This window comes from Diadema antillarum, unplaced genomic scaffold, assembly GCF_040938485.1.
Source record: "Diadema antillarum isolate AM-2024a unplaced genomic scaffold, OU_Dant_1.0 seq00000368_RagTag, whole genome shotgun sequence".
NCBI classification, from domain to species: domain Eukaryota; kingdom Metazoa; phylum Echinodermata; class Echinoidea; order Diadematoida; family Diadematidae; genus Diadema; species Diadema antillarum.
This window is the reverse complement of record NW_027271369.1, coordinates 1,518,386-1,537,199: the sequence shown is the minus strand read 5'-3', so window position 1 is coordinate 1,537,199 and position 18,814 is coordinate 1,518,386. Positions and strand designations below refer to the sequence as shown.

At 38.6% G+C, this 18,814-nt stretch overlaps 1 protein-coding gene across 2 annotated transcripts; it reads left to right on the top strand.

Moving 5' to 3' along the window:
• The first annotated feature begins 1,861 nt into the window (after positions 1–1,861).
• On the top strand, positions 1,862–16,529 carry LOC139731322 (heterogeneous nuclear ribonucleoprotein H2-like). 2 transcript variants are annotated; one of them, XM_071642210.1, is made up of 11 exons: positions 1,862–1,933; positions 3,713–3,883; positions 7,660–7,815; positions 8,390–8,530; positions 10,699–10,837; positions 11,763–11,947; positions 12,390–12,542; positions 13,257–13,522; positions 14,098–14,335; positions 15,133–15,240; positions 16,217–16,529. In XM_071642210.1, exons 2-11 carry the CDS (start codon positions 3,799–3,801, stop codon positions 16,312–16,314), a joined length of 1,569 nt encoding a protein of 522 aa, XP_071498311.1. In that variant the 5' UTR covers positions 1,862–1,933; positions 3,713–3,798; the 3' UTR covers positions 16,315–16,529. The 2 variants fall into 2 exon arrangements, with proteins under 2 accessions (XP_071498311.1, XP_071498312.1); XM_071642211.1 differs by having other exon boundaries at positions 13,308–13,522; positions 16,217–16,528.
• The last annotated feature ends 2,285 nt before the right edge of the window (positions 16,530–18,814 follow it).

The following is an 18,814-nucleotide window of genomic DNA, read 5'->3' as shown; positions in this document are numbered from 1 at the left end:
GGGAGGGAACAATACCGGGTAAATATTAGAAGACTTGAGGAAATAATTCAAGGAGAACTCCGGGTGATTTTCAGCTTGACTTTTACGTCACTAAACAACTGTAAATTAGTTATAGGCCTACTGAGTATAGAGTGTTTCAGAATATATTTTGATCTATTTTGAATTTCTTGTTTTTAAAATCTGTAGCAAATTGGAATGAACAAGGATATGATGACATAGCAGCCTCACCATTAATAAGAATAATGCATGAGTTGGGGCCGCAAGAACAGAACAATAGAAGAAGGCATGCATTACAGATTCTACCAACAAGCAAGCGGTATTGGAGTTGCACTGGCATTTCTGAAATGTGAGTCTCCTATGTCAGCAACATTGTTAAGTGTGATTTGTTTAAGGTTTTCGAGTACTGGTTTCTTATGCTATATGAATGTTGGGCATGACGTGAAATTTTGAAAATCGTCTGGAATACCCCTTTAAAGAGGAAACCCACGCAAACATAAATAAACTTCAAAAGAAAGAAAAAAATATTCCTAACATAAAAATGACAAAAATCAGATAAGAAATGAAGTCGGCGTCATGACACCTTATTGTAAGTTCTTCAAGTTCTTTCTTTTACTTTTTTTTTGAAAGTTCATGCAGTCCTTATATTAATATTCCTAAATGAGCGAGGATGATGACATGCCCTTATAATCTTCTCTTTTTTTTTTCATGTAGGGCCAGTATGAAATAGAGCTACAGGTTTAAGCATATTCCCGCACCAAAATAATCATTAGAGGTAATAACATATAAATTTGTAGTTGTTTGTTTTGTTTTGTTTTGGTTCTTTTTTGGGGGGGTGGGGGGGGGGTTAGGGCAAGTTTTACTATACTGGAAAGAAATAGGCCCATGTATTGAATCGTAAATATATGAGAAACCCCACAGATTACAGGAAAACTTGGCGGCGCTGAGGCCTATATAGTTTCATGTTCTATTCGTCAACCAAGAGAAACATCATCTTAAAAAGCTGTTTTGATATAGTACAAGTTAGGGACAAATACAATATTTACATCTTAAACACAACGATAAGGATTCTGATCCTCAAAAGAGATTGTTAATTTGTTTGGTAATTACTTCAGGTTTATTGCGTCCGATATTATAGAGTAGATATAAGATAAGAATACATCCAGTAGATTGAATAATCATAATGATAATAATAATAATAATAATAATAATAATAATAATAATAATGACAATAATAATAATAATAATAATGATAATGATAATTAGAGAGACTCTTATAAAGCGCTCATTCTACCTAAAAAGATACGCATGGCGCTGTATAGAACAGAGTACATGTACATAATGTATCACTTTACAACAGAGTGTAATATTATGCTAGTATCACAGAAGATATAAGAACAATATATATACAGTGTATATATACATACTTACAGGTAAACAATTGTCACTTTGAATTGAAAAGGTAGGTCTGGAGGTTCTTATGAATGATATTTATGTTTTAGAAAGTCCACAAAAATTTTGACATTAATATAAATATGAGTTCTTTCACTGACGAAACGCTCTTTCATCTCATAATGGCTGATCACTATATAACGTGAACGTGATTAGATGTTCGCTGCCCGTCCCGTCCATCACTAAATTGGCAAGAAACCCGTTTGGACCATTCCAATTTTTAGTCGACGACTTCATCCCTCTGGAGAAGAAAGCCACGCTTTCGCTGAGAGAGCATTGCATGCAGCTAGCATAGTGACATGTGTGCATGCACCGACTGTTGTGTGCTGCGGTAATGCGCTAGGGGATAGCGTGCATGTGGATGCACGCATGCTTATGCACTGCATAAATGCTGCATGCAGATAGATCGCGTGGGGACGTGTGTCGTGCAGTGTGGCTTGCATCAGCTCTGCTAGAAGAGACCTGTAAAACTGTTCATTGGAAGGTGAAAATATTGGTTTTTAGTCTTTAATCTTTACCACTTTACTTGTATATCTCCCGGCGTTCACATTCATATGTTCTAAATTAATTTTGGTGGTTGTGTGATTGCAGGAAAACCATGTTCATGAGGCCCTTGCTAGAGACAAATTTCTGATTTGTGAACCTCACCACCATGGGGCATTAGGGAAAGGGTGTGCGTGTGAGAATGTTTGAAATCCGCAAGTGCAATGTCTATGACGGTGCGATGTGACATTGTGAAGCTAGATCTAACCAATGTTAGATGTTATATTTTAAGATCCCGAAGTAGGATTGAAAAAAAAAATAATCATATTGGATGTTATCATTATATCATTATATTGGATGTTATAATTTTTGTGGGACATACTGCAGTATGTCCCTCAAAAATTACAATCAAATTTTCGAATTGATAACATCCAAAATGATTGACCTGTCTAAATGAATCCGGTCAAAACGTCCCTGGGTCAAAACGTCCCCGCCGTGTTCCAACCAAAACGTCCCCGGGTCAAGTACCAGAACGTTCCCGCTTTTGTCCGTGCGCGCTCTGTGGGTCAAAACGTCAGCGAGTCGCGCCATGCAACATTAGGCATTACAGCTCGCAACTCGGTGAAGTCACCCAGATTTTGTTGTTTTGCTTTCACTAAATCTTTTTTTTTTCAAATGGGTATGAATCATTCTGTTTAAATATGACCTTACATCACATTCTCCATGATCTAATTATTTATTTTGATGTGAACAAAGTGACAATTATTACGCAAAGGGCACAAATTCTACTCACGTTTCGCCATGGTCGAGCTCGGTTTGTTGTTGACAATTCTATCTCGCGTACGTATTCCCGTCACGGCCTCTAGAAATATGCTGGCTTGCTGCTCTGAATAACAAAATTTCTTCACATTTACCGTTATGAATTGATAAGTGATACTTGTTTGAACATTTTAATGCATAGATTTTATAAAAATTTATGACATAGTGTCTAGAACATTTTGACCCGAGGACGTTTTGGTGCCAGCTGGGCCCGGGGACGTTTTGGTCGTACCCGACGACGTTTTGGCTCGGAGACATTTTGACGTGGGGACGTTATGACCAGTAAGCGTCTAAAATGCTACTTCGGGGCCTTAAAATATAACATCTTGGCTCTATTTTGCAGAAAACCTTGTTCAATTTGGTTAAGCGGTCACAGAGAAATGTAGATTGTTGTAAAGCATGTCATGAGTCTAATTTTTCCAATTTTAGCAATTCAATGCTCTATTTCTAGGTCTATTGCGTGAATAATAGACAGAACTTGGACAAAAGAGATTCCCGACATCCTCTACAAAATTCCTCTTTTCTCTTTGACCACTGAAGCAAATTGAATGGGGTTTTCTGTAAGATGTGGGCAATGAGTTATGGTTTCATTCCCTGAATTTGTATATTGATTCACTATTTTTAAAGATGTCATTGCAGTGGGTCCCGTTGTAATTTTTTGGGGGGACATACTGTACAAACTTGTGTAGGCTCAACTCCTCCCATGCCATGCATTCGTTGGTTGGGAGTGATTTATATTTTCTACACATGTATGCTGGGTTGGGACCTACACAGTACTACCGTGTTTGCTGAAGCCATAAATGTAGGCCTATAATGCTCAGTCGTAGAGTCACACAAACGATCTTATTTGCCTGATCTGTGACTGTCTTGCTTGTGATTGACTTTATGAGTTTTAAAAGTGCCAGACAGTCAGTATTGCATTATGCACCTAAAATGTAATCTTTCTTTCTCTGATTATCAGGTGAAATCGCAAGGAAGCACATCTACTCTGTCAGCATCCAATCACCACGTAATACTTTAGCCGTAAAGCGTTAATCAGGATCAGTCATGGAACAGGACGACGGCTATGTGGTGAGGGCCAGAGGCTTGCCCTGGTCAGCAACAGCAGATGACATCACTTCATTTTTCAGTGGTCAGTCTCTCTCTTCCTTCTCAGCATTTTGACACAAGTATAGTTTGCAGGCACAAACCCTTGTTAGTCTTATTAGGAGTCTGCATGTGCCAAGACTAATACACGCACCACTGCACTGCAGCCCCTTGGGAGAAGCTACAACACAGGGCCTGTGGGATAGTGCCGAAGTGATGCATATAGTAGTCTTGGCGCAGACTCCTTTTACAATCTGTACGACCAACAAGGGTTTGTGCCTGCAAACTAACACAAGTACACCTTGTTGCCCCATGTACATACAGTCAAACTCGGATACCTCGACGTCGGATAAGCCGAATATCACTTACCTCGGGGGCAAAATGAAAGTCCCGATTGTTCCTATGGAGTTTCCGTGTATTAAAATTCGCGTAGCTCGAAAAAGATAACTCGAAGTTCGGTTACCTCGAAGGGAAATCTAATGTCCCGATCTTAATTAACTTATTGTTTTTCCCAGCATGTTGCTCGAATCGAAATTGCAAACATCACTCAGCATCTCCGATTAAGTGCGCGTGGACAGCGAAGACATGTCCAAATGTTTTCACACTCGATTGTAAATATTCTGAGACCAGAACAATCGCGCGCCCAAGAAGAAATACCCGATACACAGCTGACAAGGAAAATCCCCAACACCTACCAACACACGTACATGGTATGCACATAGCACCCGTGCCAATGGAGTGCTTTACGATAGCACTACGCGCTGCCTCATCATTTGCTTTTCTTTAACCACTGTGTTTTGATTTTTGATCGAGACAGTCATACCGTGCGCGTAGATTTCCCAACCGTCGGGGCGCACCTGCTTACGTTGACAGTTATATCTTTGCCATTAATCACGCTCCACTGTCAAAACATCAATCTCCTTCGTAGTGCCTTTTCTTAAACTATTTTTTTTTTTTGCCTTTCACGAAGTTTACTTCCCCGAGAACGCAAGCACTGAAACTTTTTTTTTTCCAGCAATGCGATTATGAAAATCTGGAAGTATAGGCCGATCACAATGAAGAATAGAATACACAGGGCTCCGCACTAAGTTTTATCGGGCCACCAATATCATTGATTTTTATTTTCTGGTGGTCGAAAGTAAAATCTGGTGACAAAAAAAAAAAAAAAATCAGGAAAAACATTAGAAAAACTAAATCGGTCCTACTAAATATAGACAAATTAATATTAAGCATTATTGAAGTGATACAGATGCCCATGTCTAAAACAAATGAATAGAAAATTCAATCATCTTACTCTGTGTTTAAAGATTTGACAAATAGGTGTAGACATTATTATAAAAGTTGATGCCCATATATTGAGGAGGTCAAAACTTACGTTTGAAATGAGAAAATGGGAGGATTTGCTGACATTTGTTAGCATCCGACATTTGTTTTAGCATTGTAAAAAGCCGAAAGTTACCGTTATTCATTTTTAAATGTAAAAGCAAACAACCGACATTCATTTTAGAATCTTACGGAGCTGAATACTATCCAAATCCATTTCCAAACGTGAAAGCAAACATCCGCTATTTGTTTTAGCATCTAACTGAGCGGATTAATACCATTAATCATTTCCAAATGATAAAGCAACAATCTGTTATTTATTTTTGCATCATACGGAGCAGAATATTACCGTTATTCATTTCAAACATCCGACATTTATTTCATTATCGAACGGAGCCGAATGTTACTGCTGTCCACTTCCGAAAGTGAAATGAATCATCTGACAATTATTTTATCATCGCACGGAGCCGAATGTTACTGTTTTTCATTTTTGAACGTCAAGGCAGACATCAGACATTTTGGACCATGAAACGTATAGCTGAATGTTAGTGATATTTATTTCGAAATGTACCGTAGCAAATATCCAATATTTTTTTATCATCGTATGGGGCAGAATGTTACTGCAGTTCACTTCCAAATATGCCAAACGTAAAAGCAATCATTCGACATGTATTTTAGCATCTTCCGGAGCTGAATGCTATTGACATTTACTTTCGAACGTAAAAGCACACATCCGGCATTTATTTTATCAGCGTACGGAGTTGAATATTATTGTTATTCACTTCAGAACATCAAAGCAAACATTCAACATTTATTTTAGCATCTTCCGGAGCTAAATGTTATTGCAATTTAGTTTCGAGCGTAAAAGCAAACATCCAGCATTTATTTCATCATTGTCAGGAGTTGAATATTATTGTTACTCTTTTCCGAACGTCAAAGCAAACATCAAACATTAATTTTACCATTAAACGCAGCTGAATGTTACTGTTATTTATTTCGAAATTTAAAAGCAAACATCATACAGTTATTTTAGCATCATATGGACATGATGGAGCAGAATATTACTGCTATTTTCTTCCGAACATAACAACGATCATCTGACATCTATTTTAGCATCTTCCGGAGCCGAATGCTATTGCTATTTACTTTCGAAAGTATAAGGAAACATCCGACATTTATTTAACCATCGTACGGAGTTGAATGTTATTGTTTTTCATTTCCGAACGTCATAGCAAAAATTCGACATTTATTTCAGCGTCTTCCGGAGCCGAATGTTATCCTTATTCATTTCCGAACGCAAAACCAAATATCTAACATTAGTTTTAGCACCATACGGAGCTGAGTCTTATCGTTATTCATTTCCAAAAGTATGAGCAAACATCCGACATTTATTTTAGTATCATACCGAGTCGAATATTACCGTCATTCATTTCCACAATTAAACGCAAACCTCTGACCTTTATTTTAGCATCTTACGTAGCCGATTGTTACCGCTGTTCATTTTCAAAAGTAAAGGCAAACATCCGACTTTTTTTTCTTTTTTTGGTGGCGCGATCGGGCCACCAAAATCTTTATTTCTGAAATTTTTATTTCATTTCCGATTTTCACTCAATTCATTCATATAAAAGTTGATTCAATTCAAATTGACAAGCATGCAAATAATCAATAGGCACTATAACAGACACCATGTTGAACATCGATATTTAAACGTCGAACATCGATAAACATTGGATAAGTCGAAGAAAATTCGACATACGCGTACCTCGAAATTCGCGTACGTCGAACCATTTTCTTCAGTCCCGACGAATTCGAGGTATCCGAGTTTGACTGTACCTGCAAATGTATACTTTCAACCATTGTATCAGACCTTCTTTCAGAATGAGCAGTTTTGTTCTGGATTCATTTTAACACTGTTAATATTCAAGGCATCATGTAACCTGGCTACAATTTAAGTGGCTCATGTTAATAACTTTTCATTGTACGTCATCATTAAACAGGTATAATCGTGTGCATGATGGCCACAAAATTTGACAAGAGTGAGGTTATTTGTTCACTAGATCTGATTCCTACCTTGTAATGAGATTTGCGCTATATGAATAGATGGTGGTACAAAAATCAGTAATTGGTCATGAAGATGTGAATTATGTGTATTATGTAAAAACGATGTTGTACACAGTGCGCTTTGTACCAGGTAAACTACAATTGTAGTTCTGATAATGAAATCTCAACGATTGTTGTGTATGCACAGGTTGATTTAATAATTAGCTACTAAGGAAACAATAAACTGAAATCAACTTTTGGTTGCCTGTAGTACACCTTTTTGTCCATGTTTGTTTTTCAATTCAGCAAAGACACATTGTATATTATGAAACCACAGCTTTAGTTTTTTATGTCAAAACACAAAGCGTAGCTGAACAGCATTTTTTTTTTTTCCCCTCGGCATTTTGAGGGATTTTGGAAGCTGATAAAGGACTTTTGGTCTCTGACTTTCATTCGCAGATTGCAAAATTGAGGGAGGATCCAGTGGCATCAAATTCACATACCTGCCAGGTGGAAGACCCACAGGAGAGTGCTTCGTCCTTTTTCAGACCACAGAGGATGTGGAACAGGCCCTGAAGAAACACCACAACCACATTGGACATCGATACATTGAAGGTTGTTAAACGGCTTGTAAGAGCCGTATTTGAATGATGTGATAGCAATCTCTGCTTTTGTATTGAATGATTAGAGCATGTTTAGGTACTATAAAGGTGAACATTTTAACACTGTTTTTGTTTATGTTTGGCTATGTTTTAACCTCTTCATTCTGTCAACATGTTGATAACAGCATGATATATCATATGGACTACATGAAGGGAATTAAATATGCTGTATTTGCTGGTTTTTATTTTCCCATTGATGTCATGAAGCACAAACTGCTAGGAAAATACCTTCACCACAAGGTAATCCACAAATTAAGAACATATTTTCTGTTTTGTTTTTGTTTTGTTTTTTTTGAAGTGTATGATTACTATAATTGTGAAGTTGGATGCTACAGGGGAAATTCAGCAAGTCAAGTGTCCCCCTTTCTGTTATGTTTGTCAAAGATTAGAGTTTGTGATAAAAGTACTCTGTACGCCAACTTTCTTACTATTCTACTCTTTTTTTTTAGTTTCTGAATTTGATTTTTTTTGTTGTTGTTGAGCTTTGTGTTTGAATGATGAAGGTATTGTTGCTTTTCTGTAATCAGTGTTTCGCTCTAAGATGAGTGAGATGGAGTGGGTGACGAGTCGGAGTGGAGCCAACGCCCAAGAGGAAAATGATGGATGCGTGAGACTGAGAGGACTGCCCTTTGACTGCCGACCTGATGACATCGTGGAGTTCTTCAAAGGTCAGTGATCATGGTTCCTTCTTTCAGCTCACCTCCTGTATCCTCATGATGATCAAAGTTAATATAGACTCTTTTCATTTTATAGTGAAATGACATCACTACAGCCTCTAGGGCATAGTAGGATAGCAGGCATCACTTTCAACAATATTTGTATGAACATCACCAACACATGGAAATGGTGGATGCTCGCAGGTGTACTGAGGTAGATTTAATGGCAAATTTTTGTTGGTGTCTGCTGTGAAAAGGAAACCTCCATTCTTGATTATTTAGAGCTGATTATGATTAAATTTGTTAGTTTTCTCAAAAATTCACTTTTTTGACACCACAAAGTAAATCAGCAATGAACTGTCACAGGATTAGTTTGTCTTTATGAGTGTGTTGATTTTAAAACATAATATGATTTGTTTTCATGTGTAGGAATATTTCCTTCAAGAACAGGGCTTGGACAAAACAAAACAAGGACGTGAGATTTCATGTTCTTTTTCTCTGGTTTTATTATTGAGCCCCTACTTGGAAAAAAAAAGTGAATCATCAGTACTGATTAGTGAGGAGGGACCGTGTCATGAATCTTACAAGTTAACTTTGCATTGCCAAATCTTAATGCAGGATTTGTACCGTCTTCACGCAAGTGTAAGTCTAGGAGAAATCCCCATGTACATTTATTGTGTAGAGGGGAGTTTTTCAAAGTTCTCTGTGTGATTGCATGACGAGGAAGCTTCCTCCAACCGAGACAAAATAGTTGGGCTTTGGGGCAAATCTTTATAAAAAGAAATTAAAAATAAAATACAGTCTGCATCACCTGTAAATAATGTAAAGGGCAAGAACTGCCATTGTAATTTCCCCTGCTGGTGTCCTAAGTGTAGGTTGATTGCCTCATAGTGTCCTATAAGCCAGTCATGGGTAACTTTGCCCTGTAATTATGGGAAACCAAGAACAAATATGAGCATTTGGACATGAAAGATAACATCCTTCTCTAGACTGTTTTTCAGACTCTACAGACAAATGTAAAAGCCATGTCAGTGTACTTTGTGATTGTTGAATGTGTTCAGCCTTTATTTTTCTTTTCTTTTCTTTTTTAGATAGTGGTCTCTTTTTGTATTTAAGGTGGTATTTAGGACTTTCCGTGTTCTTTGGGCATGCACAAAGTCTGCTTTAGATATTTGCATCTTTTGCTAGGAGATATGTGAGGCTTTTTGGTGGATGATGATAAAATGCAAATTGAACAGGTTCACATGTACAATTATAGTTAATGTGTGTATGAAATTACAGAAGCTTGGCCCAAGACTTCAGAGAGAATGGCAAATTTCTCATGTCTAATCAAGTTTGGACAGAATTCTTTATTGACAAGCAAATATGAAGCTTGTCAAGTACTGCTTGGACATGTGTACATAGGATGTTGCAAGGGGCATGTGCAAGAGGAAATGCACTGGCTCAAAGCCTCAATCTGCAGACAGATATCAATATAATATACACGTAGCAGCTTTCACAGTATATTATGGCATTTTCTTCAATACTGTCCTGTGTTCTGTCTCGGAGGGTGCTGTAAAGATCACTTCACACAAGTGATCTGTCCTAACTAGGGCTTTATTTGCAGTAATTTTAAAGATAATGCACTTGTTTGATAGATAATACACATCATATAAGATGACATGTTATTGAGATGATATTAGAAGGAACTTTCTTTCAAAAAGAGAGACTTATTAACTGACGTGTGTATGTATATGTATCCCTTCCTTCATCGATGGTGTCTACCCCAACTGTGATTGGGTGGTTGGCTGGGCTGGTGGGCGGTGCTACGCAACTCTTCTATCACCTTCATTCAATCCCCGATTGGTTGGTTGGATGGGCTGGTGGGCGGTGCTTTTATCAACTCGACTATCACCCCAAATGAATCGCGAATGGTTGGTTGGACGGGCTGGTGGGCGGTGCCTTGCAACTGGTCTGTCACCCTTGAATGATTCCTGATTGGTTGGTTGGACGGGCTGGTGGGCGGTACTATGCACTACACTCCATTCATCCTCAACCTGGATTGGGTGGGCTGGTGGGCATGGCATCTACTACTGGTTGACACTGGTTTTCCCCATTCAATACCTGGACGGGTGGGGTTAATAATGGCCAAAAATATTCGCTGGTGAACAACACACATCTTACCTCGCTTGAAAATGAAGATTACAAGATTGCGCCGGATGGGATTACGTTGCCAAGCGACTTCGATGGGAGGAGTACGGGGGAAGCGTATGTGCAGTTCGTGTCGAAGGAAATGGCGGAAAGGGCGTTGTCCAAACACAAGTCACATATGGGTCACAGGTGGGATTAGCCTTGGTGGTGCTGTCTCTTCTCAGTAGACTTTCTCATCCATCTTTTGACAGATCGTCAGATATAAAACTGTCTTTTAATATTTCATAGCCTTCAAAAGAAAACAGTCACATGAGAAATTTTTTAAGCTTTGTAGAATTTATTTTTATCTTAATGTTAGATATGGTGCATTCAGCAAAAAATTATCCACACAATAAAGCTGTTTTGGTTTACAATTGTAGATTGAAAAAGAGAGAGAGAGAGAGAGAGAGAGAGAATGTTACTGGTTATTTATACCCAGTTCTGTCCTGATGGTTGGTAAGCATAAATCAACATTCTAAATAGGAAAAAAAACATGATTCATTGAGGACATGTCTAACTTTGCACCACACACTATCTGCATTGGGTGTCGATGGAGAAGAAAACCCCATAAGAGTACAACAAATTTGTATGTAGCAATAGTATATCTCTTCATCACTTTGTAAGAATGAGGTTTAAATATAAAACATGGATGGTGAATAACTGAAATTTACGGACTATGATCAAATTCTATTAGATCTATGATATAGAAAAAAAAAAAGCAGGATAGTATAATACTAGTAGCTTCGTTCAAAATCCATCTCTGGGCTAGTAAAAGAAAAGGTAGCAAGAACTTTTTGAGAAATATTGAAATAGCACTACATACCCTTTCCAGACTCTACATTTGATAAGTATCCATCATGTAATAAGTCTTTTCATTTCTTTGTGTAACTGATACTTGAATATCATTCAAAAGAGTTAATAGAAGAAATGCAGAAATATCATTTCAAAAGAGTTAATAGAAGACTTCCAGTGGTATAGTGCGAACAAATTATTAACTGAATTATAATAATTGCTGCATTTCTTGTAGAAGGCAAGTTAATTTTGATTGATGATGATTTATCTTGTCTGTTTCTAGATATATTGAAGTATTCCAGTGCAACTCCTCTGAAGTGAGGCGCTTCAATTCCAACCCCGGCAAGTTCCGTGGTGGAATGAACCGCCCTGGGCCATACGACCGTGCTGGTGTGGGAATGGGAGCTGGCAATCTTGGCCGTGGCCGTATGAGGAACTCTGGATTTGAGCGCAGATACGGAGGTGGAGGTAAGTGAGTTCACATGCATTCACCAACACACTGTAAAAAGAATTGGGTGTTGTCATATTCTATTTTGTCACAGCAGTGATTTACAGCATAAAGACAATTATTTCGGCATAAGCAATGCATTTTTTTTTCAGTAGAAAATACTTCCTATAACTTATTGATGAGATTTGCTAAATCACTTTTAATAGTTTGGGCTGGTTCCAGGACAATTTCCCCCTAGGCAGTTATCCTGGACCCTCCCCCTGACCCTATCCCTAATCCCAATCCTGAACCTAATCCTAACCCTAACCCAAATTAAAATCTAAACCTAGCCCTAACCCTAATCTTTACTCTGACCTTATTACTAACCAGTGTTTAGCCAAGAGGTAATTGTCCTCAGGAGGTGATTGCCCTGATAATATTTCAGGAGGTGACCAATTAAGTTTTTGTGCCATTTCTGTGCAGGCTATGGTTATGACAACGACTTCAACTACAACTTTGGTAGTAGCTACGGAGGCAGTGGAGGCAACTTTGGAGGACCTCCCAGTGGTGGAAGGGGGATCTCTGGCCCGGGGCGCGGAGGATGGGGAGGAGGACCACATTCTCTTATGTCAAGGGGTAGGTTTCAGGCTCAGATGCCATCGTTTTCTAGCAACTTGTATATTAGTGACCAAGACAAGTAGGAACTGGTACCATGTTCTTGACCATTGTATGTGTACCAGCAATTGATGGTCTGCTAAGATCGGCAATGTTCTTTCTGCCTGTCGTAAGAAGTGTGTGCATGTTTCCTCTTCTTGTAAGACTATCAGAAATTGGAGATTTATTTGTACTGCTATCCAGATTTTGTGTGTAATTCTATGTGACTTGTTTAACTCATAATACTGCTGAGGCTGTTGTGTAGATCATCGTTAATGCAATTCTAGAGTGAAGCACCATGTGGTGATAAAGGTGGTATTTTCTTTCACGGTCAGGGAAATCAGCCTTGTTTAATGCTCTTTAAGTTCTCTGGAAACTAGTCTACTTGAAGTGCCAAAGTACATGATGTTCTGTTCATGTTTCTCAGGTTTTGCAACGTAATGGACACTCTTTATATATCATGTCTCCTGCTGTATCAGCAGGATTTCTGAAGCACTCAAAACACCACCGGTAGTCAGTCAAGGAGCATTCATGTCTAATCTCCATCATCAAAATATATGAACATTTCAAATCTGAAGGATAGTTCAAAGACATGTGCATGACTGTCACAAGTTAAGTGTGTTAGCACCTTTCTGTTAATCACATGAATGAAGAGAGCAATAGAGGCGAGACAATATGTGAGAATTTCATCCCTAGAACCCAGTGAGCCAAGGCCAACATCGGATCGCATTTCCTTCCCACAAGCAGGAGACTTCAACCGTGGGTTTAGCAGTGGCATGGGAAGCGGGATGGGAGGCGGATTGGGCGGCGGCGGCATGAGAGGCGGTGGTGGAAGTGGTGGCGGTGGTGGCATGGGCTTCGGAGGAGGAGGCGGCGGAGGAGGGGGAGATTTCATGTCGACTGGTTACTCGGTGCACATGAGGGGACTTCCCTTCAAAGCCACAGAAGAAGATATTCATCAGGTGAGATAGCCCTTGGTTTCCAAATCGTAGGACTGCTTGATGATGTGCCTCAGACAGATAGGGCCTATGACTTGCCTTGGTAATTAACCCTTTGATGCAAGCCATAGACAGAAAGTTACCTTTCCTGCTTCGTCAAAGGTTATTATCAAGAACATGTTTTTATTTACAAGCCGTCTAGTCGACACAGATCTGCCAAGTTTCCCTTATATCGGTGAGAGCTTAATTCAATATCTCTCATCAGTTGATGAGGGAATGTATGTATCCGCCCATTTAAGATTGAAACACATTGTCATCTCCCTGATTGCTCTTGCCATCTGTTATTCACATGTACCAATACATCTCATTTCAGCAACATTTGAAGAGAAGTATTTAAACAAACACAGTACTGATATGTGTTTTGCAGTGTTGACTTGTTGCAGATTTTCATGGCATGTCTGTACAGTTAGAAGTGATGAGGTTATTATGTGAGTGGATATGCGAAGCAGTATACTGAAAATCTTACATGAAATTAGATGCAAAAGCTTTCGTTCATCTTGTAACCTGTAATTACTTGTCCCATTTGTATACGCATCCAGTTCTTTGGTTCAACTGCCCGTCCCTGCAATGTCACAATCCACCGAATCAATGGTCGCTCCAATGGAGAGGCTGATGTGGAGTTCCCCACCCTGGAGGCTGCCCAGGCTGCTATGTCCAAGGACAAGCAAGAGATGGGCCACCGCTACATTGAGCTCTTCCTGGACGTAGAGGACTCGCGCGGCGGTGGTGGCTTTGGAGGGAGTCAGAACGGCTCCCGTGGAGGCGGCTACTCAGGAGGTGAGTACATTAGAGATCATCTGAAATTTCATGTCCACACAGGGTATCTGACCAACTCAAAGTTGGTTACAAGTGATAGCTACCACTTTTATTGTCTCGCCTGCATAGCGGAAACGAGATGTAGGCATCATGTTGATGGGGTCAGCATCATCAACAATTTGATGTACTCTCTTGAACTTTTCACACTTTGAGCTATGACCATCAAACTCACACCACAGATACATAACTGGAAGATGGCAGTCAACTTCAAATATGGGTGAAACCTGATGCAGTCAAAGGTCATAAGATCAATGAAGTTACAATGCCGTGTTTGCATCAGTCTTGCAACATAAGCTTGGTAATGATAAATGTCAGAAATGCCATTTGTTTGAGTAAAGGACCAAATCACACTCGAAAGCTTTGCTCAGCAGGGTTGAAGAGTTTGTGTTAAACATTTCTCTCCTCTATGAGTATGAATTTATTTTTAGTACTTTATGCACTAATCCAAGCACACACTGAAGTTGGCTTTGATGATGTGTCTTGCATGATCTAAATATCAGCATGGCTCTCCTACTCTTTGTATTGCTCTCAGTATTTTAGTGTTATTTGAAAATGAGTCCTAATAAGTGTAAAAAAATTTAAAAAGCAGATCACCCATTGTTGTGGTATCATTGTGGCATTAGTTTGCTCTTTTTGAGAGACATTCTTGTTAAGAATGTCCATTGGCTTCAGATGTGAATTTACTGTTAGCCAGATTGTGTGCATCCTTTGTGTTTGCTGATAAATGATTCCTCTCTAACTCGTGATATCTCGCCCAGGTGGCTATGGCGGAGGTGGTGGCGGTGGCTATGGAGGCAGCCAGCTAGGTGGAATGGGCGGTGGATACTCCAGCTTTGGTGGCAGTGGTAGTGGGGGAGGAGGATACGGTAAGCATCTTTGTGTAATAGTCATGCGGGTTCATATTCCATCATCAGGACAGTAATAAGTTGTGTCCAGCAGTAATAACAAAATACAGTTAACCTTGCTCAAGTCAACCGTGCATAAGTCAAATAATCACCTAAGTTGAAGATTCAAGTCATCTTCTCTTTATATTCTATTGATTTTAATCCCTCATAAGTTGAATTTTCTCTGAGTTAAAGTTAGTTCTTCAGTCCATATAGATTGGACTTGGGCGAGGTCGACTGTAATACAAATTTGTGATGGTTAGCCTTGAGGTTTGTCCATTTGGTTCATTACAAATTAACCGAGAGATAAAATGGCTTTTGTTGAAATTGGGAATACCAATGTGTACATCAAGTTGATTTTCAAACTTAATAGTCTTGATACAAGTCTGGAAGATCAAAGTGTGATTTGCATGAAGTTGATTTTTTTTTCTATAAAAAGATAACTTTGTGTTGCTCTTGCATGGTATTTGGTACCATAAAAAAATAATACAAATATACAATCAATGTGTTTTTAAATGTCTTTGATTTGAAAAAGAAATAGTGTGTTACTGATAACGCTAATGGATTGATTTAAACTCAAGAAGAATTATTCAGGAATGTCTGTGGCAATGCCCTGCATATCATGGCCAGATGAACACAAAAGTCTGGAGTCATGCAGGGAAATTGTTTTTAGATTTGTTTGTTTTTGCCTTATGACTTTTCTATAAATTTCTTCATTATGTCTATCCATCTACTTATGTTTTTATTTTTATGTATGTATGTATTTATTTATTTCATTTTATTATTAGGTTTGTTTGTTTGTGTGTTTGTTTGTTTGTTTATTGGAGGGTTTATTGCTGATACTCATGCATTCTCTCTCTATCTCCTTTCCTGACTAACTTTCTCTCTCTCTCTCCCTTTACGATTGCCCTCATCCCCCTCCCGATGGTCCCACCTCTGGTCATCCGTTGCTAAGCAGGATCCGGAATGGGAGGAGGAAGCTCTGGTTTCTATGGCTCTGGAGGGGGTGGTGGCTCTGGCATGGGCATGAGCAGAGGGAATAACTACAACTACTAGCTCAGCTCAGCAGACCCTAGTTATCACCAGTGACCCTTACTAAGACAAGCTGTTGACATCTACCAGGGTGTTTGTACAAAGTTTTATATTTCACCCCTTTCGTTGCATTTTTTTTTTTTTTACTGTCGATATTAAGTCTTCTTGAAGGTTGTTTTTGTCAACACTTCCGACTTGTGCATCTTTCTTTCTCTCTCTCTGCCCTGGTACTATATCTTTTCAATTTTGTATACATTAATCTGCTATTGTGAGATTGCAGGTTATTGTGCAAACACATTATGATAAAGAGATGTAAATATTCAAAATTCCGTTATGCATATCTGCAGTTTCTGAATGTTGTGTTTGAATTCATGACTCGTACTCCATCTCGATAAGGGGCTAGTGTTGTTGAGGGGAATCACTGATGGATTTTTTTTAGCGTGTAGCATGAACTGATGAACTGTTTAAATGTCCTTACAGAGTTGTGAACATTTCCAAGACACTGTATACGCCGAATAATTCGCGAGGTTTTTATTTTCACAAATTTCACGAGTCGGGTGCTATTTGCAAAATTAAAGACACGCGAAAATATTGACTCTGATCCCGATGTGGATGTAACGTATAGATGTACATTTCTCCGTTCAGTACAGGACTCCAAGATCGTGAATTTAACCACTCGCGAAATCGTCGGGAATTCCTGATACGTGAAAATTTAGACTCGCAAAATATATGGCGTATACAGTACTCTTTCCATCAGTTTCAAGCAGTCTTTAGTGAAATATGGAATATAGTTGCAGACATGATTGTATGTGGCACGACCCAAAGCAGATGCTAAAGCTGTGTAAGCTGACATGCATAGATTAGCTTTTCATGTTCGTGAAATGATTGCGTAGAAGGGGAAAAATGTCTTAATTTTATGCCACATGTATGATTGATTCTTCATGATTTGTCTACTGCTTTATTGCAAGAAACATTAACTTTGATGCATTTGTTCTAATGAGTGACATTAAGGGTTCACACAGTATGTGCGTGGACTCTTGTTTCTTGTGTCCAGTGTATAGAGCAGCTACCTCTTCTGAAGAAAGACAAAGAAAATGGAATGGTTACAATTTATAGAACAGATTGGAGTATGTAGTGCCACAAGTGTGGTTGTGATTCTTAACATCAAGTATGATGTCAGCGCAGACCGATCATTTCATGTACCACAGTGCAAGGTTTGCAGCTTTTAGAGGTCATTCCTTTCTGATGTACATTTATCTCAACTTTACCTCTGTATTGCTATGTTAGGATGACTACTGATACATGGAATATTTCACGTTTGGGTGATAAACAGCTCTGTTGAACTTCTTAATCCTTAATTTACATGCAAGTATGTGTAGGAAAGTCTATGCATTGTACTCTTACGTATTAGGGATAGGTGCTGTGTACATTTTGTGACACATTAAAAATTGAAATAATATTTACAATAATAATAAAAAATTATTAAACACTTCTTTCCTAGCAGTTCTCAGCAGACTCAGAATTTGTGAATTTTTCATTCAAGATTAATGGTGAAGAAAGTTGTACAGTAGAGAGTTATGCGTAATTTTCTTGATGACATTAAGTTTGTTTTCTTTGATGGATCATGTATGAGCACATGATTTCAATTAATGCTGTGATAGAGTTTTATTTCTTATCACACACAAACACACACACACAAGCAGCAATTCAGCTTGTTTTCATTTTTAAGTGATCGGTCACTGTTTTCAAAAGAAAAAATAATTAAACAGCTGATAACTTGGGAGAGTGGGCATAATCTTTGCTGTGTACATATATTTCATGAGTTATTTTCATTAACCAAGTTTATAGGAAAAAACAACAACAAAACACCTGATATTTTTCACCAATGAATTCAAGTTATGAAATTATACTCTGTGTTTAATGTTTCATGTATTATCACTCCAACATTTGTTAAAGCACTGTATGTCATTGCAGGATTTGTGGGGGGTTGTTGTAGATTAAAGTCATTAGCTTGCAAAAACAATTGTTACTTTGGAAGATTTTTGCATGTTCGTTCAATGTTTGTGTGTTTGTTTGTGTGTGTGTGTGTGTGTGTGTGAGCAATATGCCAGGGTGCACTTCTGCTTGGGAGATTGAAGAACAAGTCCTGTGCTGAGTCATGTGTTGCTATAAATAGGAAAATGATACATGTACGTGTATATGTTTCACACTTAACCATATTCCACCTTTGTGAGTGACTCCCATAGAGGGAGTAGACTCGCTTGTGGAACAGAACCTGCTCATGTTCATGTGGTGGCCCACCCCCAAGGATGCTTTGCAGGTGGGGAAGGCCCACCTTTTCACTTTATCCATTTCGTGGGATCTTTCACCACCAAATTATGTACACACTACAGTAGTTAATTGGCAAGTTAAGTGTAAAGTAAAATAGTTTTCATCCATTGGCATTCATTTCTTATCAAAGTTTCACAAAAAGTAGTCTCTTAGATACATGTTACCGTATGTTGCATTGATTAATGCCTTGATC